The 26,873-nt window shown below is 56.7% G+C and overlaps 1 protein-coding gene across 12 annotated transcripts; it reads left to right on the forward strand.

The window, feature by feature from the left end:
* The first annotated feature begins 294 nt into the window (after nucleotides 1-294).
* On the forward strand, nucleotides 295-26,559 carry FAM118A (family with sequence similarity 118 member A). 12 transcript variants are annotated; one of them, XM_043562896.1, is made up of 9 exons: nucleotides 295-394; nucleotides 11,709-11,764; nucleotides 12,529-12,784; nucleotides 15,761-15,982; nucleotides 17,633-17,761; nucleotides 19,276-19,561; nucleotides 21,183-21,215; nucleotides 22,012-22,095; nucleotides 25,334-26,559. In XM_043562896.1, the coding sequence occupies exons 2-9, from the start codon at nucleotides 11,718-11,720 to the stop codon at nucleotides 25,351-25,353; spliced, it is 1,077 nt and encodes a 358-aa protein (XP_043418831.1). In that variant the 5' UTR covers nucleotides 295-394; nucleotides 11,709-11,717; the 3' UTR covers nucleotides 25,354-26,559. The 12 variants fall into 12 exon arrangements, with proteins under 12 accessions (XP_043418831.1, XP_043418834.1, XP_043418836.1 ...); XM_043562899.1 differs by having other exon boundaries at nucleotides 296-394; nucleotides 12,532-12,784; XM_043562901.1 differs by lacking the exon at nucleotides 295-394 and adding an exon at nucleotides 1,599-1,712 and having other exon boundaries at nucleotides 15,794-15,982.
* Nucleotides 26,560-26,873: the final 314 nt, after the last annotated feature.

Consider the following 26,873-nt stretch of genomic DNA (forward strand, 5'->3'; position numbering starts at 1 on the left):
AGCAGGTGCTCAATAAACGGGAGTGAACACACGCGCACACAAGCACGCCTGGTCCCTGGGCTCCGGGAGCTGAGTCTTGCTGCTTCACCCACAACCATATTTACTCGTTTGCTCAAGGCACACTAGGACACGCTCAAGCCGGCTGGGTGGAGGCTAGGATGCAGACAATTACAGCCCGCAGCGCCCAGCGCGCTGTGACACACACACACACACACACACACCAGCCCACCAGCGCCATGCCAGTCCCTTATCTGCCCTGACAATGCTCCAGGCAGCCAGGTGGCACTACCTCTCAGTAATTTTCCACAACCTGAGAGAAGACGAGCCTCTCGCACACTCTCCTCTTAGGGGTTGCTCTGAGGACTGAACGAAGGCACGCATACAGCATGCTCAGGTGAGTGCCTGGCACCACCCAGGAAGCCCACCTCTGCCTTGTTTATTACGAAGCCACGGTTCCCCACAGTGCTCTGGGCACCCCCCCCCCCCCCAAAGTTCACAGGCTGCTGAAACGCATGAGCTTCGCCGGGTGGGCTGGGGGGATGTTAACAAGCAATTAACGCCAGGCAGGGACAAAGATGCCAAGGAGGGAAGGAAGAATCATCAGCTCTGGCTGGCTTGGGCAGGGCAGGGAGAGCGGAGCTGGACAGGCTGCGCAGAGGAAGTGGTTTTTGGTCCAGTTGGGTCTTGTTCGCGGAAGGAGATTTCCAGGGGCAGAGAAAGGGGGGAGGGAGCCACTCGAATAACAGGATGACCAGGCGACGAGTCCAGCTGCGTGTTCCCGTGCCAAGTGCAACCACGCGTGATCATGAGTTCGCCGAAGCACCCCGTTTTACGGACGCAGACCCTGGGGCACGAAGGGGACCCGAACCCAACTGTCAGACCCTGGGGAAGGGCATTTCTTGATGAGGGGAGAGCGCGGGGGTGAGGGTGCACTCGCGCATTCACAAACGCCTGGCACCGACCGCCCCGGCTCCGTGCTAGCTGCTGGGGACCCAGGGGGGTCCTGCAGGCAGGGTCCCGGTTCTCTCGGGCAGGGAGGCAGCAAACAACAGGCGTGCGCGGTTTCAGAGACGGAGGAGGGCTCTGCAAGAGCAGAGCGCGGGGCTGGGGCCGGGGGCCGACTGCTTCAGGTGGGCAGGGGGCTCCGGCCAGGAGGCGCATTTGGGACCCGCAGCGCACACGTCGGGGATCTGCAGCGCCCAAGCCGCGCGGCGCTTCCGGGCTCACAGAGACGCTCGCCGCGTCCCGGCAAAGTGCGCCTGCGCCCATTTTGCAGATGCGAGAAGCGAGGACGCGCAGCCAGCCCCGACAGGGCGGCGGCGCGGACGCCGGGTCGCGGGCGCGAGCTCCGTGCGCGCCCTCCTCTGCGCCTGCGCGGGAGAGCTCGAGGAGGGGGGGCGTGGCTCCGGGGGCGGGGCCGGCGGTTTCGGGGCGGAACCTCCGCGCGGCTACGGCGGGCGTGCCGGGGAAGGCTTGGCGGCCGAGCGGCGGCCGGCCCCCGGGAGCCGCGCGGCGTCCGCTCGGGCTCCGGCTCGGGCGCCGGCTCCCGCCCCGGCTGCGCGCGCAGCCCTCGGGCCGCGGGCCGCCCTCCTCCGGCCCCGCCCAGCGCGGGGAGCGCGCGGCCGCCGCGAGAGCCGGAGACGAGGGCGACCGCTGAGCGGGAGGCGGCGGCGGGAGCGCGAGCTCCGGCCAGCGGCGCGGCGGCCCGGCAGGTGAGGGGACCGGGCGGGCGGGCAGGCCCCGGGGGGTCCGGGCCGAGAACCCCTTCGGGAACTCCGACCGACCTCGGTCCCCGAGACCCCTCCCAGCCTTCTCCTGGGGACCCCAGCCTCCCGAGACACCCTGGGGGCCAGCCCGCGCCCCTCCGGACCCCTGGTCCCCGAGACCCTGTCGCAGTCCCTGGGCCACCTCTGGCCCCCGCCACTTGGAGGACCCCGCAACCCGAGACCCTTCAGGGTTTCCCCTAGACTTCCAGACACCCCGAGGACTCTCGGTTCCGGAAACCGCCCCCCCACATCGCCTGAGGACCCCCTGAGCCCGCCCCAGGTTACCGTCCCGGGGCGCGGGGCTCCTGAGAAGCCCCCTGGGCCGCGCAGGCCCTCGGTGCCCTCTCTCCCCACCCCGGGGCTGCTCCCCTGCCCTTCTCTCTTACCACCTGCCCCGAGCGTCCACTCCCCCTTTGGGTGGTCTCCAGGCTGGGTTTCTCAAACCTGAGGTCCGTGGACCCCGAGGGGCACCCGTGAGTCTTCGCCTGGGGTTTGTGAATTCACGAGTACCCGAGAAGTGGGGGCCTGTAACAGGTCAGCCGATGAGCCTCTGTAACAGAGCAGGGGGTGCGACCTCAGCCCCCGCAGGATCATTTGTGTTTGCTGTTGCATTGAGGCCAGGGCAGGGACAGTGTTTAACTTTTAATGCTCTTTGATGAGACTCATATGGCCTCACAGAAGAGTCTAGAGAACAGCGCTGATGTGGTGGAGGGAGGGAGAGCTGCGTCGGTGAGGGAGTTAGGGCAAGTCAGCCTTTGAGGTTGTCTCCTTGGCTTAATCTTTTCACTGGTGGGACGCGCCTTTTTTCTCTTGAAGGCCTGATCGTTAGGAGGAATTGACACTGGAGCTGGAGATGACAGAGTCCTTGCTCTCGGGGCCCCTCGCTGGAGGGGTGGGGGTGGGGGTTAGGAGGCTGAGCAAGTGGGTAGTTTTTCCAGTGTAGTGGCATTGAGCCCGGCTGGGGTGGGAGCCGGATTCTCAGGAAGTGGCGTTCCAGAGGGCTCGTTGAAGGGGAGGAAGGCTGATGGGTAACAGGTGAGCGGATTCTTGAAGGTTTGGGGTTGCGGAGAAGCTTGCCAGAGCAGTTCCAGGGAAGGGGACAGTGTGTGAAAAGGCACAGAGGTGTTGCCACGAGGCACAGCCGATCTTGGAAATGAGAAGTGTGGCTGGAGCCGAGATCCATCCTGGGGTGGCTGGAGACGCGTTGCCTCCCTTAATGACGATGTTCTCGGGGTGGTGTTGGAGAATCCAGCTTCGTTCCCTGAGGCTCATGCCCTTGGCCCTGTGCTGATTTACTGCCTCTGCCGTCACCCCAGGCAAGTGGTGATGCAGCGCAGGGCTGAAGGAAGGGAGGACTTACTTGGTGGGTGGAGAGGAGGGAGGGGGATTCTGGGGAGACCAGAAGGGGGGAACCCGGCAAGTTTGGCCGAGGGCGGGGTTTGAGGCAAAGGAAGGGGCGGGCGAGGGGGGTCAGGGTGAAAGTCCGGAGTCAGAGTCGAGGCCCGCTGAGGGGTTTAAGGAGGGAAGTGAGATGGTTTCTGTGTTTATGAACAGCCACTGGCTGCAGGGGGGGAGTGGGGGGGGTGGGAGTGGGTGTTGTCTGGAGGAAGCCGGGTCATGGGAGCGCGTGAGAGAGGGGTCCTGGACCGGGGTGGTGACAATGGGCACCGTGGCTTGCTTCCTCAAGTCCAGAGCCCCGGGACTGCCCTTCAGCTCTTTCCTGTCTGAGCCTACAGTTTTCTGCCCGGGAACTGACTTTGGAACTTACTAGTTCCTGGAGGAGAGGTTTTGTCCTTTTTTTAACTTTAACTTTATTTATTTATTTGGAAAGAGACAGCGTGTGAGTGGAGGGGGGGCAGAAGGAGAGAGAGAGAGTCCCAAGCAGGTCCCATGCTGTCAGCACAGAGCCCGAGAGGGGCTCCCTCCCACAAAACTGTGAGATCAGGACCTGAGTCGCAGTCAGCCGCTTAACCGGCTGAGCCACCCAGGCGGCCCTAGGCTGTGTTCTTTTAAGTGTTACCGCTTTTAATGTTTCCAGCAACGCTAGGAGACGGGAGATATTATTCCTCTTCTTACAGATGGCGGAGATAGAGACTCAGAGCGAGTAACTTAGCGTTAAGAAGGACCACCAGCACCTGGTTGCTTAACTTGGAAGGCTGGGCTCTCCCTGCTACACCCTGCTTCCTCCCTGCCAGGAGCCTGGAGCATCCCCTGGCCCGGAGAGGGAGGTCCTGGGAGGCGGTGTTGGATCCCCAGTCCGCCCTCCTTGTCCGTCCCTGCGGAGGTCGGCGGCGTAGACCAAACAAAACTGTTGCGAACTGCTCGTTTTGCCTGCCGCTGCCTCTGCCGCCTCTTAGATCTTCCTCGTAGTGGCCTCTTCTCTTAGCATTTCTGGAAAATGAGTCACGTAAGCAAGTGAAACTAGCGGTCAGTGAAACACCGTGGCTTGTTATTTGTGGAGATTTGGCGGTAAGAAGAGGTACGTCGGATGCAGTGAGTGCCTTAGATGGGGGGTTGGGGTCACGGTGGAGCAGGCGGTGCCCAGGGTAGTGCAGAGTTATGGGCCATGAGCCAGCGGTGAGTGTAGAGCGGGCCCCTGACTCCTTGGGGGGCCTTCACCAGGTCACTCCCTCTGAGTCTCCATTTCCGCTTCTCTGAGACGAGGGCATCTGGCATCCAGTACCTTTCGGATCCCTCCGTAATGTTGCATTTCACTAGAGGTGGACTTTCTAGAACGTCTCTTCTTTTTGTTGGGTTGGAGACATGCTGGGGGTTCGGCCTGCCCTTGGCCTTGGCACTGGTGTGTCTTCACCATTATTGGCTTATCATGAAGTAGCACATCTGTTTGAGTTAATTCGACGTGTCCCATCTGATGATGGACAAACTCAAACAGCCAACACGTGATTAGTCGGCGGGGTGCCCAGCAAAATGTCAGGTATATTTGCTGTTCTGGACCACACTCGTGTTAGGAGAAAACATCATGGTGACTGGCCTCTTCGAAGGGTTTAATGTCAGCCTTGGCCGGATGAGATGTAAGAGAAATAGCTACTTCAAGGGGTTATTGGGAGGATGAAGTGAGAAAATGCATGCAAAGTGCTTGGTACTTTCCCCTGAATCTCATACGGGAACAAAAAGTGTCAGTAACAAACGTGGTTTTTGGACTGAACGGTGACTTTTATGGTTTTTATTGGTGGGGGGTTTTGTTGTTTTCTTGGTTTGGGAAGTTTTGCCCAGTTTATGCCCAAGCAACTCCGGAGGCGTGGTTCATTTATAACTGGTAAAAATAAGCATTTTTTTTTTCCCCCTGTCGTAATTGATTTTGACTGAACTTTAGAAAGTGATGGGTTAAGTGTCATGTGTTCCAATTAAGGTTCAAATTAAGTGTCATGTGTTCTGTAAAGGGAAGAAAAACAGTTCGTCCTGGAGATCCCCTCTTAGGGGTGGCTGGGACGAAGTTTAAGCTGCACTGTGGGCAAATTAGGGTGTGGTTGTGCTCCCGCCCTGGCACAGTGGTGTCGCGGAAATAAGCTGCCCGAGGCTGGGGGAGGTGAGCCGGCCGGTAGCGGCGCCCCCTTTCCGGTTGAGTGAGAACCTTTTCGGATGTTTGACTCACCTGGAGTTTTCACAGCCACCCAACCGCTGGTGTGGCTGGTGGATTCCCAGGTGACAGACTTGGAAACCGAGGCGCAGAGAGCTCTCCCGGCCGGGACGCGGCGGTGTTTTCTCGACTCTGGGTCTTGTGTTTTCTCCGTGGTGCCTCCAGCGCTGCCTTCTGTCGGGAGTCGTAGTTTCGGGTCCGGGCCTCTCTCTGCGGTTCCGGAAGCTCGGTTGTTACCCGTTTGCACCTTGTTTCCGGATCAGGTGACCTCGTCGGCTCATCCGACTCTCTGGCAGTTTGTGTCTCACCCCCGGGTGACTCATTTGTGGTTAGAAGCGTGGCTGTCAGCAGTACTTGAAAGCTTGGGCTCTTCTTACCCGGTGATTTGTGCTTCTGTGGCCCCCGCCCCCGGGTCTGCGTGGGAAGCCGGGCTGCCCTGAAGAAGGCGGTTTGTGGGAGTCCCGTCGGAGTGGGAGAGGACAGCGGTGACCACGGGTGTCCGTGCCGGGAGCTGTGGGAACTGCCGTGGGACGCTGCTAGGTGGGAAGTGCTCGCTTCGGGGCTCCCGGGCTCTCAGACCCGCCTTGGTGCGGCCAGAGTGCAACAGGTGGCTCTTGGCCTCCTTGTAGGACGTCCCGGTCTTCAGGAACCACGCTGGCTCCACGGATAGGACTTATCCTTGCACAGTGGACCCCTGAACCACACGCGTTTGGACTCTGCGGGCCCATTCGCCTGCAGCCTGTTTTCAGTAAACATATCGGAACATCTTTTTTTCGAGTTGTGAGTCTGTGAGTTGAAAGAACACAGGCAAGCCGCTGAGCCTAGAACTGTCACAAGAACTCAGAACAAGGTAGGTATGTCGGAATGCATAAAGGATTTGTAGATACCAGTTTATTTGATCAGTTAACTACCATAAAGCACACACACATCCATTAAAGAGTTAAAATTCATCAAAACTGGCAGACTGTGTGTGACTTCATTCTCCGTGGAGAGAAATGTCGACAGACGTAGAAATGCACTCTTAAAGCTGCATACAATTACCTGTAGTCCTACTGTACTGTCAGTATTTTGTAGCCCCCTCTGGTCGCTGTTGTGGTGAGTTCAAGTCCTGCTAGTATCTGCTTAAAATGCCACGGGCACCGATCTCCCCGTGAGCATTTCATCTCTTTGTGCATTTTGTGTCTCGGTAAAAAGTGCTCTCCTGTGGCTCTTGCTGTTGGTAGTTAAGTTTTGGGGGAGTCAAAAGTTCTACGCAGATTTTCAACCACATGGGGTGCTGGTGCCCCACCTGTTCAAGGGTGAGCTCCGTCCGAGTCTGTCTCCTGTGAGCAGCACATTGACACATCTCTCCGTGTGGGTTGCTTCTGTAACAGTGGTGGCTGTACCGTTGATAGAATGTTGTACAGAGGGCCGCCCTGTTGCCGGGCCTTTGTGGGAATCCAGTCATCTGTAGTCACGATGGCCGGTGTCACCCTTGGGCACACCTTCTGGGAGCATCTCATTCCGTCGCTCCCTGGATGGACTAGAGGTGAGGTGAAAGCCAACACGTGCAAACTTCGGCGGATGTTTGCAGTACCCCCTCCCCTGCTGTGTGAAGGGAATACGTTTTGAGTACCTGTCTCTTGCCTGTGATCAAGGGCTGTACGACTTGAGAGCTCTCCCCACTCCCCTGGGTCGCTCAAAACCCGAATAATTCACTTACAGAAAGAAACGAAGGGGTTTGTCTAAGGACGTTTGTTGATCCCACAGACTAATTCGTGGTTCGTGCTGTAATTTGCAATAGAAGGTAATTCGTTTCGGTTTAAGGTTTTTGTTGGGCTAACGCAATAAAGACCATTCTTGACAAACGTTTTCTCCCTCCGCCTCAGCACTCCAGATCCAAGCACTCATTGATCCGCTCTCTTGACGCTTTGGTCTCCTTCCTTTCCCGTCTCTGTGCTCTTCGCGGTGGTGGAAAACAGTGGTGGTGATGGGCGCTCCAAACTAGGGTCGGTTCTGCAGCTCAGCGTCTGGGCCTGCTCCGGCAGGTCGTTGGCTGGCCTCCCGGGCGTCACCCCTGCCCTTGTGCTGATCTGGCTGCTTGACTGGCACTGAGTGGCCCCGGGTAGCCTCTTCTGTGTTGGGTCGGGGGTGGTGCTGGGTTGTCACATGGTGTACCTCAGCTCTCCCCTGGGGGCTGTTCACCCTCCCAGAAGGCTGGACTGCACTCGACAAGGCCCGAGTTCCAAGAGGGCTGGTTCCAGCGTCAAAGTGCCCCTCAAGCTTTTGCTCGCTGCCCGTATCTCATTGGTCAAAGAAGTCACATGATGATGAGGTCCAGAGTTAGTGAGTGAGGGGACCGTCCAAGGGCGGGGTTATCAGGAAGCAGGATGGTAGGGGAAGGTCCTTAACAGTCTGGCACAGTGGGGTTAGGGAGTTGGGAGGGGGCCTTGTTTCGTGAGCCGTAATCACAAAGACCGTGGTTGTAGTCTATTCTTTTTTGCGTTGGACTCCGTTTGATGAACATTTATTTCGTGCTGGATGCTGGGGGTTCAAAGAACAGGACAGTCTCTGGTTACTCTAAAGCTAGTTCATAAACTATGCATGATCTCAAAAAAAATTTTTTTTAATGTTTTTATTCATTTTTGAGACAGAGACAGAGCATGAGCAGGGGAGGGGCAGAGAGAGAGGGAGACACAGAATCCGAAGCGGCTCCAGGCTCCGAGCTGTCAGCACAGAGCCCGACGCGGGGCTCGAACTCATGGACCGCGAGATCATGACCTGAGCCGAAGTCGGACAGTTAACCGACTGAGCCACCCAGGCGCCCCTCATGATCTCAAATTTTAAGCAGAAAACATCCTGTTAAGACTTTCATTCGTGGTTTTAGAGAAAAAGGACGAGAACTGCTTATACAGATCTGTGTTGGGGCCTGATTCCACTTTCAGAAAATGCTGATAGGTCCTTGAAGAAAAAAAAAAAAAACGGGTTGCTCTGGGCCTGCACACTGGTGACGACATGGTCACCAAGGAAACCAAAAGATGCAGCTTCTAAAAGGTCTCCAAAGGCTTTTGTTACTGTTGTCTAGAATCTGATTGGCTTAGCAGAATGGTGTCGGGCATGGGAACAGACTGCCAGCGGCCTGCCCTGCGTCCTGCTGAAACTTCTAGGATGTGGCGCTAATGGCCTTGGAAATCTCCTACTCGGCCCTTGGATTAAGAAGGAGCGCTTTGGGGGTACTTTCTGGGTTATGGTGAGACTTGGCTCTGCTGAAGATTCTGCTGAAAGGACAGGAAATGAGGTAGTGTCTGTAGCCTGCAGTGTTCGAACGAACCGTAGATGTCTAAATATGGGCAGCTGTGCGGTTCATCTTCACGGTTCTTGGGTTGAGTTTTAATATAATTGAGTGCTTCCCCTGCTGGCTCCTTGGATTCTTAAAGGTGCACAGCAGTGTCTGTGTCTCAAGACACATCTGGCCATTGCAGTTGGAGCCCGTGACTCGGTCTGAAGTGCCGTCTAAGGAGCTGGCTTCTGACCTTCATCGAGCTCAGGCAGAGAGAGGTTTGAGCGCTTAATCCAGCAACAAACCGCACGGCAGGGCAGGCTCTCATCTGTTACGTAAGCGTTCAGTACTTGCCGGATGAGTTCCTTTGGCAAACTTTGAAATCACATAATTTCGGAGTTCCGTCGAGCCTGCCAAAGTTTAAGTCGTTCATACTTTTTGACAGGTGTGTCAATGCAGTTTTTAGATTTCCAGTTTGTAACTAAGGTCCTGCCTGTGTGGCGAATCACAAGCAGTTGAACAGAAGTTGGGAGAACGGCAGACAGGTGGAAGGAAGGTTTTTACCATGGAAACAGTTTGAGGCATTTCTGAAGTCTTTGGTTGACCAGTGACTGTTTAAGAAATATTCTAAAATGTTGCATAGAGAAGGCCGAGGTGAAAGGCTCCTCCCCAGGAGTAACGATTTCAAAGCGATGTGTGTTATTTTGGGGGGGAGGGTGGGAGGCAGCTGGATTGGTCAACCGATAAGCATCTCACGTTAACTTTTCTTTTCTTTTCTTTTTTTTTTTTTAATTTTTTTTAACGTTTATTTGAGACCGAGAGAGACAGAATATGAACGGGGGAGGGGCAGAGAGAGAGGGAGACACAGAGTCTGAAGCAGGCTCCAGGCTCTGAGCTGTCAGCACAGAGCCCGACGCGGGGCTTGTACTCACCGACTGTGAGATCGTGACCTGAGCCGAAGTCGGACGCTTAACCGACTGAGCCACCCAGGCACCCCTCACGTTAACTTTTCAAATATGATTGAGTAGGACCGAGCCTCAAGTTCCTTCCTGAAGCAGGAGGTTGAAGAGCTGCCTCACTGGCAGGTTGGAGCCCGTGCTGTTTGACTCCACAGTTTGAACGTCCAAGCACGTTTCACGGGAGACAGCCTCGAACTTTCAAAACTTGGTTGGCAAGAATTCACGTTTTATAGTTGTTAAAACTGACGGTTGGTGAATAGTTATTGATATCTCAGGGCTGGGGTCCAGGGTTACTTAATATGGTGGAAAGCCCCAACATTTGTTACCTTCCTTAGAAAATATCTAGTAGGTTAAAAAAAAAAAAAAAAAAGATTTGACTTGATGGCTCTGATCGGAACTTTCTAGTGGGGAGGATGGAGGGAGGGGACGAGAGCCAGCCCGAACTTTGCCAGCCTTCCCCTTTGGGTAGATCTCAGGCCTCTGTGCAGGATTCCTCTTGCCTGTGGGCTGTGCTTTCTTAACATTCGAGCGAAGGTCACAGACACCATCCGGAGGTCGATGGAAGCCTTGAACCCCTTCCCTGGGGCGGAGCGGGGCTGAGAGATGCATCCACGCCTGCACACGGGTGTATCTACGTTGTCAGGGCATTTTCTTAGGATGCCATTTAGCTCTACAATCTAATGCTTATAGACCTATTAAGCCTTGTTTACTTACCCTGGGAAATTATTTTTGGTGACCTGATTCTAATTGAGATTAAAAGAAAAAAAGACTACACATGTAAAAAGGTGGTTTCCAGTCAGTGCAGGTTAGGATATGACAAACCAGGCTTTTCCATATTTGCTGACCACTTTTCTGAAAGGTAGTTTGTCAGTGCATGCTGAGATGTTTTACGGTGTTTATATTCTTTAACTCAGCAATTGTACTTCTCAGGAATCTCTCCTAAATAAATAATTCCAAAATAGATAAAAATCTTTGTGCACAAAGATGGTTGTCCAAGTGCTATAGTAATGTCCTGCCTTGGGATTTTAGAGAAAATAAATGATGGCATATTAATAAGGTAGAATTTTGTGTATGTAGCTGTTACACTTCTAGTTCTGAATTAAAAAAAATTTTTTTTTAACGTTTATTTATTTTTGAGAGATAGAGACAGAGTGTGAGCAGGGGAGAGGCAGAGGGAGAGGGAGACACAGAATCGAAGCAGGCTCCAGGCTCCGAGCCGTCAGCACAGAGCCCGACGCGGGGCTCAAACTCACGAACTGTGAGATCGTGACCTGAGCCAAAGTCAGACGCTTAACCGACTGAGCCACCCAGGCGCCCCTAGTTCTGAATCTTTTTAATAAGGAAAGGAAAATGCTTTTATTAAAACGCATGGAAAAAAAGTAGGGTGTGACCTTTGGACTCAAATGATGGGAAAAATGTAAACCACCTTGAGGGAAATGTACAGATGTTCCTAATAGTTCTTGCCCATAGGTAGCAGAGTAATGGGCTTTATAAACTTGATTTTTCTGTGTATTTCCTTATTTACAGAAGTATTAGTTCTGGAATTGGGGGAAAGCGATTCTGTAAAATTCGCAGGCTATGGAGATAGTTTGGCTGTAGAGACCTAGCCGGCTTAAGATGCTTGTTTTACGGAAGCTAAGAATTGACCTTTTCCTTAGTTTGTATCTTTGGACTAGATTTCAGCCTGGCTGCAGGAGGGCTCCGCGCCCTGGAGATGTCGTCCCCCTGGCTTTGCTCTGGTGGGCAACTTGCCATCCTTCCTCCCGTGACCAGTCGTTTGTGCGCGTGCCCACGGGAAGCCCTCTGGAGTGGAGTCCTCTCACGGACCCGCCGTGCCGTCTGCGCTGGGCACGCGTTCCTTTCCCTTCCCTTTCTGCCCAGAGTAGAGCTTGGGAGAGTCTGAGTCTGAGCCTCCGCCTGGCCTGGTTGGTCACATAGGCGTGGGAACAGTGGCTTGGGAAGCATGCTGGATGTATGTTTTTGGTATATGGCATTTTTTAGGTATTGTGATTTAACAAAGATCCAGGACCTTTGATTTGAATTCTAGCTTTCACTCTTCCAGAGTCTTAATGAGAGAACTTTGATCTGGGAGATAGAAGGCACGGCTGACTTATTTTTCTCTCTAGGATTTACAGATGGATCCAGTGGAAAAGACCACAAACAGAAGTGAACAAAAATCCAGGTAAATAAAGTCAGCTACGCCTGCATGCAGGTGTAGAGCACCTGTCACGGGTCTCATGAGCTGGTGTTTAGCCCCCGCACAGGGAAAGTGGAAGGAGAACGTTGTGTCAGGAGGGATGCTCGGGCTGTGTAGCCGCCCTTTGCTTCAACATAAGAACTGTTCCAGAGAGCACTTCTCTCTTTGCCCGAGGAAGCGACCGTAACCTGGTCTCCAGACCAAGCAACAAGGGAACCCAGAGTCCCGTCGGAGACCGGGAGGAGACTGGGAGTGCCATGCTTCTCTGGCTCAGGGGACCGCGGGTTACGGGCGTTAAGTGGTGTCGGGTTAAGGAGGTGTCAGCCCGGGGTGGGTCGCGATGGACAAGCGGCAGAAACCCGGTTTGGGCCGGGGACTTTCTTACCTGTCGCCGCCAGCAGGATCATTCTGTCATCGCGGTTGGTCTTTCCGAGCTCCCAGCGGCGTCAAAAGAGTTAAAATTATCGGCGTGTTGTCCCCGAGTGTAGATGACTTAAATACGCGCTGCCCTCCAGGGGGACTCGTGATGACCAAGGCGCAGCCGGCCCCAGCTCCTTTGTGGACGGAGGGCAGAGCGCGTGAGATAAACCCACAGCACAGCATGATGGGCGGGGCCTCTCTTCCGGCAGTGGCAAGTAGGGAGGTGACCGTGTTTGACCTGAGCCCCGCAGGTGTTCCTGGATGTCATGTTCCCTCTGACTGTGGTCCTTCCAGGGTGACTTTCGCGCTCTCTTTCCCTTGTTTTCAAGCAGAAAGTTTTTAAAAAGCCTCATCCGGAAGCAGCCCCAGGAGCTGCTCCTGGTCATCGGGACGGGCGTCAGCGCCGCGGTGGCCCCGGGAATCCGCGCCCTCTGCTCGTGGCGGAGCTGCATCGAGGCCGTCATCGAGGCCGCCGAGCAGCTCGAGGTGCTTCACCCCGGGGACGTCGCGGAGTTCCGCAGGAAGGTGATGAAGGACCGGGACCTGCTGGTCGTCGCCCACGACCTGATCCGGAAGATGTCGCCTGTAAGTCTGTTTCAGAGGGCCGCTTCGGGTCTCCCTGGGTCGCTTGCTTCCGGTCGGGGCTGCAGAGGGCGGAGCTGATGCGAACGCTTGCACGAGCCCGCGTCGCGTTCCGTTCTCGGCCGGGCCGGGCTGACGAGCCACCGTGTTCGTGTCCTTTAGAACCTGAACCGTCCCTTCCGACAGCGGTGATGCGGGCGCACCGCGGGGCTCCTGAAAGAGCCCGTGCTGAGTGGAGCCGGGATACGAGACGTGGTGACTGGGGTGTCATGCCACACTGGGGACGAACCTTGGTTTCACGCCCATTTCGCAGACGGGTATCCTGGAGGTGTGGTTTTGGTTTAAGCAGGCCAGCCGCGTAGCTTCGGAGGACAGGTGGTTCCCGAAAACATTTTAAGATGGGGGAAGCTAGAGCGTCTTTGTCCGCAGGGGGACGTGATCTGGTGGAGAGGAAGAGCGGTCCCCTCGAGTCGGGGCTGCCGGCCCAGGGGTGGGGGTCCGCTGTGAGGCAGCCGCCGTGGACAGGCAGGGGCGCTGGGAAGCTACACGATGTGGAAGAGGCCAGGGGCGGGTTTCTTCTGGTTACTTCTGGGTTTATTAGAGCACAGCCATCATCTGAGCGTTGGTGGGGGGGGGGGGGGGGGGGGAGGGTGTTGGAGGCGCTGCACAGAAAGCATGAGAGGGTGTCTGCAGGGTCATCGGGGAGACCTGGAGAGTTTAGGCCGCTGTGCCCCCAACAACTGACTTAATGTGGTCACATTTGTGTCCCCCACGTGGAAGTCCGCCCCGGGACAGCATGCTGGTTTGCCAGGGCCGGGGCCCCCGGGCCTTGTTTTGTTCCTCTGCCAACATGTGCCCGTCCGGCAGGGCAGGAGGGGAGCAGGGAGGGCTCCTGCCTCACCCCTGCCTGACGTGGGAGCCGCATCTACCGCCTGTGTTCTCGTCGCGCCGGCCTGGGGTCTCCAGCGTCTGGGAAGTGTTTCGGCTGGGCGGCTGTCCCGGGGGACGTGTTCCGTTGGCTCGGGGCAGCTGGGACGTGGGGCCAGGCCTGGCCCGCTGCCCGTTTTGTAAATGAAGTGGCCGGTGCCCAGCCACGCCGATCATTTGCGTATTGTCCACGGCTGCTCTCACGCTCAGGCGCAAGGGTCGGGTAGTTGTCACAGAGAATGAGGCCCACAGAGCCTGAAGCAGTTGCTGTCTGGGCCTTTGCAGACGGGGTTGCTGAGATGGACGGGGACGAGTCAGTGGACAGAGTGGTGTCGCGGGGCGGGTGGTGCGGGGCCGCGTGCGGTGAGAGGTGGTTCATCTGTTGAGAGGCCACGAGGCAGACACTTGGAGCTCCCGCCCAGATGGAGCCTTAATCTACTCTTCTCTCTACTTCTGTGCGCCTTTTTAAACTTCGTAAGACAGGAGTTAAGGTGAGGCCAGCCGGAACGGTTGTGTTTCCCCAGCCACGGTCAGCAGGTTGAGAACAGGTATGGGGTGAGTGGCGAGTTTTTCCAAATTGCCAGGAAATCCTGGCAAAGGACGGGAGGGGCAGCGAGGTTGAAAGCTTGGTCAGGGGAGTAGTTGTGGTGATAGATCACGGAATGTGAGCTGCCTCCTGGGAGAAGGGGGGGGGGGGGGGCGGGTCCGCGGGACCCGATTCGGTGGTGGGCGGGTCCTGCTGGCTTCGGGGTGGCCCTGGGCGCCGAGGTGCTGGCAGGGTGAGCAGGCGCGAGGGGAGGCCCGGCCAGAGGTTCTGAAAGGGCCAGGCTCTTGGTGGTGGTGAGGCTCGGGATGTGACAGCAGGCCGGTGGCGGAGATGGGACGCGGTGGGTGGAGGGGAGGGAGGGAGGTGCTTCGAGGGTCAGCTGAGTGGCCGAAGGAACCGGCAGGAACTGGCCCAGAAGTACAGCTGGAGAGACTTGATGGGGAGCTGGGTCCACCCCTGTGCTCCCAGGGCCGGGCCGGTTTCCAGTGGCACCAGGAGGTGGGCGCTCACAGAAGTAGGCGAACGTGTGGGAATTTGCCGATGACGGGCCCACGGGAACAGGGGAAGGGTTTTTGGGGTCGGGGAAGGAGTCGAGAATGTCAGAAAAAGGAGTCGAGCGCTGTCCTGGGGTCTTGGGACCTGGGACCTGCACCGGGACAGAGGTGGCTTCTGATGGACAGAACCGAGGGCGGGCCGGCGCATGTCGTGTCGTGTGCGGTGGGGGTGGCCGGGAGGCTCAGCCTTCCCGAGTGCATGCTGCCGCCTGACCCCCAGGCCCCCTGGCTGCCCCCCAGTCCCACTCCCCCGCGGCCCCTCTCAGCAGGGCTCTTCGGAAGCTCGTGTGTGTTTGCGGCTCCCCCGCCCTCCTCTTGAGCCCGGGCTTTGCCCCCGTCGCTGCACGGAAGTGGCTCCGGTCAAGGCCGCAGGTGACCTTTGGTGCTCCATCCAGAGGCCGGATCTCCTTCCCGTCCCATTGAATCACCCAGCAGCATGTGCCTTACTGTCCTCCGCCTAACTCTAAGATGCTGTGGCACCGAGAAAGAGAAAACCAGCACCTCTGCAGCTCCTCACGGGGAATCTGAAGTCCGCAAAGCCCCACGTGATCTGGTGCCCGGTCACCTCACCTGCCCGCCCTCACCCGCCAGGGCCCCGGATCACCCTCGGACCCACCTTTGCTGCTGCTACCTCAGTGCCTTTGCGTCCGCTCTTCCCTCTGCTTGGGCCACTCCCGGAGGGTGTGTGCTCCAGTGTCCCCATTCCTAGTGCCCTGTGCCCCCAGCAGCGCCGTGCCCCCTTTACTGCTTTGCTTTCCCGTAACGTTGGCCACCGCTGACGTACCACTTAGGTTTTGTACATTGTCTCCCTCCTCCAGGGTTTTAGGAAACTCTATCAGGTCGGGGTTTCCTTTCTTTCTGAAATCAGCAGCCAGAAAGAATGTTGCCGCCTAGGTGCTCAGTAGTCGCTGAGAGAGGATGTTTTGGTGACTCTGTTCCCCCTTTCTGTAGCGTACAGGTGACACCAAGCCCAACTTCTTCCAGGACTGCCTGATGGAGGTTTTCGACAACCTGGAACACCACATCCAGAACCCGCTGGTGTTGCAGTCCGTCCTCAGCCTGATGGACAGGGGCACGATGGTCCTCACCACCAACTACGACAACCTGCTGGAGATTTTCGGGCAGCAGCAGAGCAAGCCCATGGAGTCCCTGGACTTGAAGGACAAGACTAAGGTGCGGGCTGCGGGGTGGGGGGCGGGGGTGTCTCGCCCCCTCCGCGGGCCGACCGAGCCCTCCCTTTCACGGCGGCACAGGAGCGATCGCGACGCCGGGAGGGCGCCCACTGGTCTCACCTGCGCGTTTCCTCTGTGCCTTCGTCCCGCGCACGTGCGAGGGCTGCCCACGTGCGTGTGTGCGCGTGGCAGGCCCTGTGGGAAGGAGGGCCAGTGGTTTGGGTAGCCCCTCCCCCTCGTTCTGGATCGGGTGATGCTGCTCGTGACGTTGTTATCTTGATATTTTTCCCTTAGTACCGTACTTGGAATGTTTCCTGATCACGAAGCTGTTTCTAAAAGCACGCTTACAAACGGCAGGGCGATGGGAGAACCGAACCAGAGTTGCCATCCTTTCTCTGTTATTATTAGCGTCTTTGCACAAGTACAGATAACACTACCGTCAAGATGTTTACACTTGTGTGTCTTTCTGGTGACTTCTTTAGGGTAAAATCTCAGAGGAGCGGCAGGGTCAGAGGGCATGAGTATGTTAGACAGATGATGTGAATCACCAGGTTGCTTCCCGGAAGATAGCCGGTTCCTGCCCCCACCAGCCGCGTCAGAGAGCATGCGTGTCCCACATCTTGTCAACACGTGTCACCAAAAAACAAAACAAAACACATTTCTCCCGTTGAGGTGGAAATCGGTGAACAGTGTACGTTTCTGTTTCTCTTATCGCTAAGGTCGATCCTGGTTTCGTTTTGTCGACTGTATTTCTTTTGTGAAATGTTTGTGTCTTTGTGTGTTTGCTTCAAGATGTTGTGTCATTACTAACGCCGCTGCTGGGTTATCCAGCTCATCCGCCCAGGAAGCCGAAGCGCGTAGAGATCGCGCCTTGACGTTGAGGGCTGCTCCTTGCGCCCTCCCCCGCGGAATGTGGCGAAAGCGTGTGCCGGCACGGTCCGCATGGTGGGGTCACGCCCTCCCCTGAGCTCTTTGTGACACGTGACGGAGCGCCCGCTCGCCGCACCCCAGCCACGCGGTCCCATCTGCGAGGCTCTCTGGCTGCTGCTGTTGTAAATCGCGTCCCTGGAAATCCAGTGCAAAGGGCCTGTGGCAGAAGTGCCGGCCGGCCCACCTCCCGCCCGGTGCCCACAGAGCTGGGCTCCTGCGGCGTGTCTGGCGGTGCCAGGCCTGCCCGCTGATGTGACGGTGGCCCTGGTGTGAGGACAAAATGGAGTGTGTGTGATGTGCAGCTTTTCAAGGGCCTTGTTCTAGATCTTGAGGTGAAGTCAGTCCAGGGCTGTTTGATAAGTTATGGGTCCACACGTGTGTTTTTCTGGGCGTACAGACCACACGTCCACGGCAGTGACTAAATAGAACGTGTCACTCAGAAGCGAAAGTCCCCTTCGTCCCCCTCAAGGAACCGGTCTCGGCAGGTCGCTGGCATCTCACGTGCTGAAAGCCGTCTGTAAAGCAGTTGTTGGTCCGACGGGACTCAAGTGGCACAATAGCCCGGTTCCCCTTAGGCTTTAAAGGTGCGATTGTAAAGTGAAGCGTTTCTCGCTCTTTCCAAGGAACGGTTGAAACCCGCGAGTCCGGCGTAGATGTCTTCCTCCTCCGCCTCCTTTAAATAATAGCTTTCTCCCCTCTGTCCTGGCTTGCTGTCCCACAGGTCCTTCAGTGGGCGCGAGGGCACATCAAATACGGAGTTCTCCACATTCACGGCTTGTACACCGATCCCTGCGGGATGGTCCTGGATCCGTCGGGGTACAAAGATGTTACTCAAGACCCGGAAGTCATGGTACGGCCCCCCTTCCTCAGGCCCTGCTTGCGCCCCTTGGGACTTGGTGGCCGCTGGCTGCTTGCTGGCAGTCCGAGCGGGTTCCTGGCCTCCAGGCATATCCCTGCCCCTCTGTCCACACCGCTGGCGCTGTCCTCAGCTCTGTCTCCCGGGGCTGGCGCGTTGAACGGAGGCCCGGTCCTCGTGCGGTGCGGCGCGGCCGCTCGGGGACGCAGGTGAATCTCTTCGGCGTGATCCGCGCTGGTCTTCTCCGGCCTCGTCCCGACCTCACGCGGTGCTTTTTTGCGTTCTTTCCGGCCTCCCCTCTCCTTTCTCTGCTTGGCGTTCTCTCTAGCTCTCAAAACCTTGTTTTACACTTCGTTCCTTCCCTGTGAGGCTTTTTTGATATCCTGGACAGAATGAAGTGTGGGAAAGCTGCTTTTCAGCTTTCTATAAACTTTTTTTTTTTTTTAATTTTTTTTTCAACGTTTTATTTATTTTTGGGACAGAGAGAGACAGAGCATGAACGGGGGAGGGGCAGAGAGAGAGGGAGACACAGAATTGGAAACAGGCTCCAGGCTCCGAGCCGTCAGCCCAGAGCCCGACGCGGGGCTCGAACTCACGGACCGTGAGATCATGACCTGGCTGAAGTCGGACGCTTAACCGACTGTGCCACCCAGGCGCCCCTCTGTAAACTTTTTTAATTAGAGCGCTTACAAACCACGGTATTCTCACGGAGTCACCGGCAAGCTCGGGGTCGGGCACCGTGGTCCTCATGCCGATCCCGGCCCGGGGCCCAGGTGTGGCCAGACGGGTGGCCGGGCTGATGCCCCTCAGCTGCGTCGGTAATGCTGTGAGGATGTCTGGGTGGACACCGGACCTCCCCCTGGGGTGTCGGGCGTCTGAAGGGGCAACTTCCTGCCTCACTCCCGAGTGACCACGCAGAGTCCTGGCGGCCCCCTCTGGCCCGCTCCCTGGGGTCCCTGTCCTTGGTCTCCCCCCTCCTCAGCTCTCTGCTCTCACTCCCAGAAACCCAGTTCTGACCGCGGCACTCCGTTACCGTCTGTGAGCCATGGAGACACGTTAATTCCAGACCGTCATACATAACAGTTCTGGACAGAAACGAATAGAACGTCCTTAGTTCCCGTTTCGAGAATTTAAAATTGTACTTAATTCCAGGAGATTTGACTGGAGGGACTACACCACAAGGTGGGTGGTGGGTGGGCGTCAGACTCTCCTTACTTTAAGGCACGTCTACGCCGGACGTCGACTGGGACCTGGATCCGTGACCCCGGCTTGGAGAGGAAGGGGCTCCCGCGGGTGCCGAGCAGGGAGTGTGTGCGCGGCTCGGGCCTGTTTGCTCACGCGCCACACCGCGTTGACGCGAACGGCTTTGCCTCTCACACTGGGGACGGTGTGGCTGGTGGGGACGGCCTGTTGCCGAGCGACATTCTAAAGGCGCAGGCGCGCGGCCGGGCTGGGACCTCGCCGTCTTTCAGACGAGCATCCCTGTCTCTCGGCTGGCTTCTCCGCAGGAGGTGCTCCAGAACCTGTACCGCACCAAGTCCTTCCTGTTCGTGGGCTGCGGAGAGACCCTGCGGGACCAGATATTCCAGGCTCTCTTCCTCTACTCGGTGCCCAACAAGGTGGAGCTGGAGCACTACATGCTGGTGCTCAAGGAGGACGAGGACCACTTCTTCAAGCATCAAGCGGACATGCTTCTGCACGGGATCAAGGTCGTGTCGTACGGGGACTGTTTTGACTATTTTCCCGGATACGTGCAGGACCTCGCCTCTCAGATCTGCAGGCAGCGCAGCCCAGGTACGGGCCGTTCCCCCTTCCGGGCGTAAAGCGATGGGGTTCTTTCTGATTTTCCTTTCTTGGGGATAGAACGTACGTACCGCGAGACGAAGCGGAGATGTAGTTTTACACACCCTTACGTTGACCGGCCCTCCAGCCACGTTTTAAAAGGGTCCGTGTGTCCGTTACAAATCGGAGGCTGGGGCGAGTGGTCTGATGGTAACGTCTGCGAGCGGAGCCTTAGCGTTTAGCGCTGTGCGTGCAGGAGCCCCCGTGTAGTCCTGTTTCCGATGGCCGGCTATGTCCCCGCCGAGGCCCTTAACCAGGAGAGCAAACTGCCCAGCCGGCCGCAGCCGTTGAGATGCTGAAACCCCAAAGAGTGCAGAGACCTCATTTATTCTCACCGTGTCGCTGCAGCTCACGACTTAGAACCGTAGAGACACGAGACGATTTCACAAAGACTTTTCTTTTGGCAAATAACATCTTTTCCCCGTTCTGCCGCGTGCAGCACACCCTCGTAGGTGATTCCTGGCCCGGCTGGGGGGGAGTTGTTGACCTGCCCAGGAAGGACCAGGGTAACTGAGCAGCTTTTAAGTGGGTCAGCCTGTCAGAAGGGCAGTTGATGGGTTGGAGGTCGGGGACGTCAAACACGGATGATGGTGGGCATGGAGCGGTCTTTACTGGCTGCCATTTAATTGCAGCCAGAACCTCCCCCCACTCCCCCCGGGCAGGGGACTTGGGTCAACCACGTGGACAGCTGCACGTGGCCGCTGTGACCTGGAAGGCCACGATTGCGGCCGACCGGATGCGTACATGGTCCCGACAGCTCCGTCTTTCCCCGCTTGTCCTACGGACAGTTGGCTTTACGTCGAGGGCAGTGGTCCGTGTCGTAGCCCGAGGAGCAGCGGGGACGGACCCTCACGGGGCCCCACCCGCCGTGAGCTTTACCTTCTCCACCTTCGTGTTCGGTCACAGTACCCGGGGCCACGAAACAGATGATTCGATAGATGGCGAGGCCAGCTCAGAGGCGAATCACTTGCCCGGTGAACGCCCAGAGATTTCGGAGCCGGAGCGGGATCCGGTGTGTCCCAGGCAGGCCCGCGCGGCCTCGTCCTGCCCCTCCCCACAGCCTCCCCCGCCTCCACACGCACGGCTGCCCCGAGGACCGGGGCTCACGAAACCCGAGTGCCTTCCTGTCCCCGCTAGACCCCCTTCCATGACCCCGGGTGCATCCGACGAGCTGTCAGGGCCAAAAGCTCTTTTGGACCCGGAATCTGTGACCGTGTCCTTCAGGACGTTTGCGCTTACCTTCGCGAATTCTCTCTCTTGACCGGAGAGGGTGGTGTCCTGGCGAGGACAGTCGTGACAGTGACCGCGGGTACCGTACCTTCCTCCCCGTGTGCCAGGCTGGCCCAGACGTGCCACACGTGGAGCCCCTCGGTCCTCACGGTAACCCAGGGAGGAGGCAAGGAGGGGCGCTCCCGGCCCGGGGCCCCACGGCACACCGGAGCTGGCGTTCAGGTCCCCTTGTCGCGCTGCCTCTGCGAGCAGCCCTTGCCGCCGTCCCTGCCGCTGCCCTGAGGATGAGGACGAAGGGCACGTGACGTCTCGGTTCTGCTGACTCTTCTTCTTTCTTCTCCAGATGCTGACCGAGTGGACAGCACCACGCTGTTGGGTAAACAGATCTTGATTTCTGCCAGCCCGTTCTTTGCCTACATGTGCTGCTAGCTCGCTGCCACTGTTGCAGAATCACCAAGTGTTTCTCGTAGTAAATACTTAGCCTGTATTGAAACGGCCCCCCCGGAGGTGATGGCCAGCCCCGCCCTCGCGAGGGTCCCTGCCACAGCGCGAGGGTTAAAAACGCGTCCCCCCAGCAGGGAGGTGCAGCTCAAACACGGGTCATGTGCTGGCACCCGAGAATAATTTCCCGTCTTACAAGTGAGAGTTGCAGGGCGACCAGACAAGACTCCGTCTAAGGTGTAGCAGGCCTGGCCCGGCCCCCTCAGAAGTGTCCATCGGCAAGGTTCTGAGCTTTCAGATCAGTTTTTCTGCTTGCTGCTTGTTGGAAAGGTGCAGCTTCTCGCTGCCAGGCCCTCTCTGGCCGGTTACGAATTTGCAAGACAGAGCCGGGCCGGGTGGCGGCCAGTGTCCTCCTGTGGGCCGAATGGGCACCGGGCTGTGCACAGAGGTGGGCTGGTGGGGGAGAAGGGGCCGGTCTGTGCGGCCCTGGTGCCCCTGCCCGCCTGGCTCGGCCCCTCCGCTTTCCATTCCTGCCTCGTTTCCCTGTGAAAGGACGCCTTCGTTAGACCCTTTCCCACTTAAACGTGACTTTCAGATCCGTCCCTTTCTTTGGAAGAAAGCGCAGCCCGTGGGGCATGGCAGGGGTTATTTGGCTATTGTTTCAGCAAAATCCGATTTATTAGCCCTTGAAGGGTGGATTCTAAAACAGATGAAAACTTTTCACCTCATAGGTAACGCGTGTCAGGACTGCGCGAAGAGAAAGCTGGAAGAGAACGGGATTGAAGATTCCAAGAGGCCCCGACGGTCCGATGCAGGTACGTGTGCTTTCCGTGCAGCGGCCGCTTGGCCACACACAGCTGTTGGCGGCCCCTGTGTTTTGTCCGGTCATGAGGCCCCTTGCCGTGGGCGGGAGGGGTGAGGACACGTGTGTCCACTGAAGGCGGCACGCGCTTGAGGAAGCACACGGGAGGTCAGCCCAGGCTTCTCGCAGTGAGCGCTCTGTGCCGTCACACCCGCTTCGAGAAGCAGCATCGCTGCGAGCCTGGCTCCCACCCGCCGCACCCCGGCTGGCCACCGTCCTGCCTTCTGTCCCTCGGTCCGCAGGGAAAACCACTTCAGGTCATCTGTCTTTTGTTCCCCATGTCACCGACAGGGAGTTACAGAAACTGTTGATTTAAGCGGACAACGTCCGTGGCTCCGGGAGAGGAGACGTGGCGCCCTCACGCCTGCCTCCAGGCGTCGGCGCATCACCTCTAGTTGCCCACGTGCCGGCTCTGACTCCCGAACCGGCCCCTGCTGGTTGCCAAGGTCATAGCACGGATTGTGCCCTTCGGTCTGTCTATAGGCGGTAGAGTTTAAAAGGTGGAAAACAAAAGCGATTACTTTATTAAAACGACGCAAACGTTTTTTTCCTGGCTGAGCAGCCATCCCCGTTGCTGTGTTAACGGGACCAGTGTCAGCGGCGGGATGTTGTCAGTATCGAGGGCAAATGTGCTCTTTTGCTTGTTGCGTGTCGGTGCTTTTTATTTTTGAGGAATTTTTAATTTCTCTTTGCCCTTGTCCAAAAAATAATGTTTTGCAGTATTTTTTTTTTAAGTTTATTTATTTATTTTGAGAGAGAGACAGCCAGCGCCGGGGAAGGACAGAAAGACAGGGGGAGAGAGAGAATCCCAAGCAGGCTCCACAGTCAGCACAGAACCCGACGTGGGCCTCGAACTCACAAACCATGAGATCATGACCTGAGCTGAAATCGAGAGTCAGACGCTTAAGCGACGGAGCCACCCGGGCGGCCCACGTTATTTTCCAATGGATCATCGTCTGTCATAGGGCCCCTCCCTTCCCGTGACATTCGGCCTTCTGCTCGGCTCTGGACTGTGCACACTTGCCGTGTGGGAGCTCTCTCGCTTCCTAGGCCACTGTTGCAAAGACCTGTCTTCCTGCCCCGGCCATCTGGCCGGGACCTCCTCAGGGGGCGCTCACAGCCCTGTGGGGTAGGGGGGGACACCCCGGCCCTCGGGTGTCCTCATACTCCACTCACGGCCGGGGTGTGGGATTCTGCTGGGAAACCCGCCATCTCAAGGGTCCGTGTTTCCTGTTGGAGACGGTCTGTTGCCAACCCAGTTCTCAGTGGTTTGTAGGTGATCTGTTGCCTGCCTTTCTGGAAACTTTCAGGATCTTCTTTTTCCTCTTGTTCAGAAATCTCACGAATTTAGGTGGAGCTCTTTTTTTATATACGTTGCTCAATTTTTTTCCTGTGTCTCCAGCCCCAGGGATAATCTCTGGTTTCCCTGATTATGTCTTTCTGCTGTGTCCCCTTGTCCTCAAATTCATGCTGGCCGGGCCTCCTGGATTGCGTTCCGAGGTCCTGCATTTTCTCCGATGTCTTCCTGTTCATTTTGTGTTCAGCTCTTCAGAAACTTTCTGGGAGATTCTCAAAATCGTGTCCTAGTCTCTGGGTTCCGTTTTTATTTTGAGAGTATTACTGTTGATTTCTGGGAGCTCTTCTGTGTTCTGATTTACTCTTTCGTGGCATCTTTCCTCCCCTCCCCCCAAGACCGTGATCTTTTCAAATCTTGAGGGATACCAGAGGCTTCCCTGGTTGTCTGACTCCATTCCTGACAACATTGGGATTGAAGATTTTCAAATAACAGTTTATTTTTTTTGCTTTACATAAGAAAACCGAAGCAAAGTGCTCCTAAACGTAATAATCCACTAAGAATTTCTAGACCTATGAAGCAAGTAACTCGTCAGTTTACCTATTTATCAGGCACCTAGAAGTTACCCCTCAGTGGGGCTGCCGTTAGAGTATCTTCCTCTTCTACATCGTGGGGAGCTTGTGCTGTCGAAGCGGCCTGGCACAGGTGCAAAGATTCACGGTGAATGCGGAGAACGCTCAGTGAAAGGAAGAGTTTTATTTGATTTATTTATGTAATGTTTTTATTTATTTTGGAGACAGAGATAGAGCATGAGCAGGGGTGGGGTGGAAAGAAAGAGGGACACAGAATCCCAAGCAGGCTCCAGGCTCTGAGCCGTCAGCACAGAGCCCGACGCGGGGCTGGAACTCACAAGCTGTGAGATCATGACCTGAGCTGAAGTTGGATGCTTAACCGACTGAGCCACCCAGGCGCCCCAAAATGAGGTAGTTTTAAAAGTGGGGCTCCGTGCAGAGCGTCATCACCGGAGTAGGGCTGGTGACAAGGGGAGACGGGAGGCTGTGGCCTCGTTCATACCGGTTGGATGGACACCGAAGGGGCGGGCGTCCGGGTCCTTCGGCCGATTTTCTATAGCTTCAACACACTTCCCTGTAGAGAGAGGATGCCATTCCAGGAGCAGTTCCTCTGAAGTCTTTTGGCAAGTATTTGGGTTGTGAATTTCGCTAGTGGGGACATTTGTAACCAGACAGCGAGGGAAACGACGAAATTAGCGTTGACCTGTTTCCTCCAGGACAGGTGGTGGTTTCCGCTGGTCTGTCTCCTCCGTTTTCCTCCTGTCTGTCTGGGGCTCCTCCGTCGCCTGTGATACTTAAGAAGGCAGATCTTCTGGTCATTCTCTGCCGGTAGTGTTTCTGCTGCCACTGCCGCGTGTGTGCGCTTCTCCCGTCCAGGGCCTCCCCTGGGTGGCAGGCCGTGTGCCCGGTGGCCGGGCTCACTGCCCGGCAGACTTCACGGGATCAGCGGACGGGCCCCGCGTGCCGGCACCCGCTGCTCCCCAGGCGGCCGTGAGTGATGCTCAGAGGAAGCCCTCTGGGTCCGCGCTGAGTGCGGTGGCCGTTCCCATAGGCAGGCGGCGCGGACCTGCTGTTCCTCCGGGAAGGGAAAGGCGCCCGTTTCCACGGGTGGAGATTCCCGTCGGTCTTTGAAAACCTAGCACGGTGATTTCCTTTGTTCCCGATGGCGCGTACGGGTCACAATGCCGTTTCTAGACAGTGGCCACTGTGTCAAAGTCTTCAGTGTGTGCGGAAAACCGAACGGTGTGGGACGCCGACGTCCCGTCGTGGAGGCTCCTCCGAGCTGAATCTTAACGTCTGGGTCTTTCTTTGTTTTGTCGCAACAGACGATGCCGGAGGGTCTTGAAATCTTTAAAACCGCCAAAACCTGCCACTTGAAGACCAGCCTTGTGTAACCGCAGTGCCGTAACCTAAGCAACGAGGAATGTTCAGAGAACTCCGCGTGGCATCTCTCGCTCCAAAACCATCCTACACCCCGGGAAAGCCGCGCGGGCGCCTCGGAGGCCGGCTGCAAGTTCCACCCTGTGGTTTGCGCGTTCGGGAGGTAGAGCCTCACACGGGCCCCGACGGACGGCTACCTCAGGGACCGGCGTGGTGGGAGGGAGACCGGACTCCTGGCTTCTGCCCGACGGGCCCCCTTCATCAAGGTGGTTTTTCTGGTAAAAAGGGGAGGGTGAGGACTGTCCAAGCAACAGTAGTTGCCAAAGAGGAAAAAAAAAAAAAAAAAAGACACTTACGATTTTTACGTGGAAACGTGTTACTGTAGAAAAAAATTCAAAGTACGGTGGTTGCGTTGTTCGCTAGGAAAGAACCAGCAGGTGCTTGTTTGAGGCACCGAGCCTGCTGCTGTGAGAGTGGTCGGTGTTGAAGAGGAAAGGCCAGCTGAGTGGGGTCGCTTTGGAATGCCCTAATTTTGGTGACTTCGGCTCCAAGGAGCGGCAGGGCCCAACTGGCCGCGGAGCCCCAGGGCCTTTGCACGAGCGCAGCTCGGCGCCACACAAGTCGGTGTTGCGACAGGCGCCTGAGAAATGACCAGTGGAGCGCGAGACCAAGTTTGCAGCTTTTAGTTAGAATAGAAATCCCACGTTTTCGGAGTCTTTATTCTATGGGGGAAGGTCCAGCCTTTCTGTTCTTATCTCTTATAAGTGTCTCCCCAGGGCCCATTTGGGGTTTGCCTGGAATGAGGTGGGCAGACCTTGTCAGGGGTGTTGGGGTTCACGCAGGCAGGAGAGCACCACGCTGGGGGCAGGGCTCACGCCCGACGGTGGCCATGGCGGTGACCCTGGGACCCTGCTTGGTTTCCTCCCAGAGGCTGCCTATTTTGGATATGCTGTCCTTGCCAAATTCCATGACGCTCCCCATTGATGGCGCTGGCCCCCTACCCTCCCCCCCCCCCCCGGTACAGAGAAAGTTAAGAACAAGAAACATAAGGTTGGAACATGTTGCAAGTGAGAGATAAGCCAGAGACCTGCTTGAGACACTTTTTTTTCTCTTTTTGAAGCATGAAAAATCTTTTATGTTACTCTGGTCATAAATAAAATTTTAACCTCGACTACGTGTGCTCGGCTTTAGTTACGACAAAGCTGGGGGTAGTGGATTTAATGAGAACTTTGGCCTTGACTTCTCACTCAGCTGAGAAGTGACTGCTTGTGTTTAAATCTTCTAAAAAGCAGAGATTATAATTTGTTGGTTTTTAAAGACACATTTCCCAAGTGCAACCAGAGGCGAATGTCTGCGTCTGAAAGTTGGACGCGGGGCAGGCGAGAACGACCGGTGTGGAAAGGGACGCGGAAGAGGAGAGGTTGGGCCAGCTGTGCGCCACGCTCCAGGCCGTGAGGCCTCGTCGCCGTGACGGGCGGCCTCTGC

Source organism: Prionailurus bengalensis, chromosome B4 (assembly GCF_016509475.1).
Source record: "Prionailurus bengalensis isolate Pbe53 chromosome B4, Fcat_Pben_1.1_paternal_pri, whole genome shotgun sequence".
Taxonomy (NCBI): domain Eukaryota; kingdom Metazoa; phylum Chordata; class Mammalia; order Carnivora; family Felidae; genus Prionailurus; species Prionailurus bengalensis.

Excerpts from the sequence above, each read along its gene's own strand:
- FAM118A (XM_043562891.1), top strand. The coding sequence starts at position 8,591 with ATGGTGAGACTTGGCTCTGCTGAAGATTCTGCTGAAAGGACAGGAAAT. Across the intron at positions 8,642-11,708 it reads CTGAAAGGACAGGAAATGAG|GATTTACAGATGGATCCAGT; the intron begins GTAGTGTCTGTA and ends TTTTCTCTCTAG. Across the intron at positions 12,785-15,760 it reads TGATCCGGAAGATGTCGCCT|CGTACAGGTGACACCAAGCC; the intron begins GTAAGTCTGTTT and ends CCCTTTCTGTAG.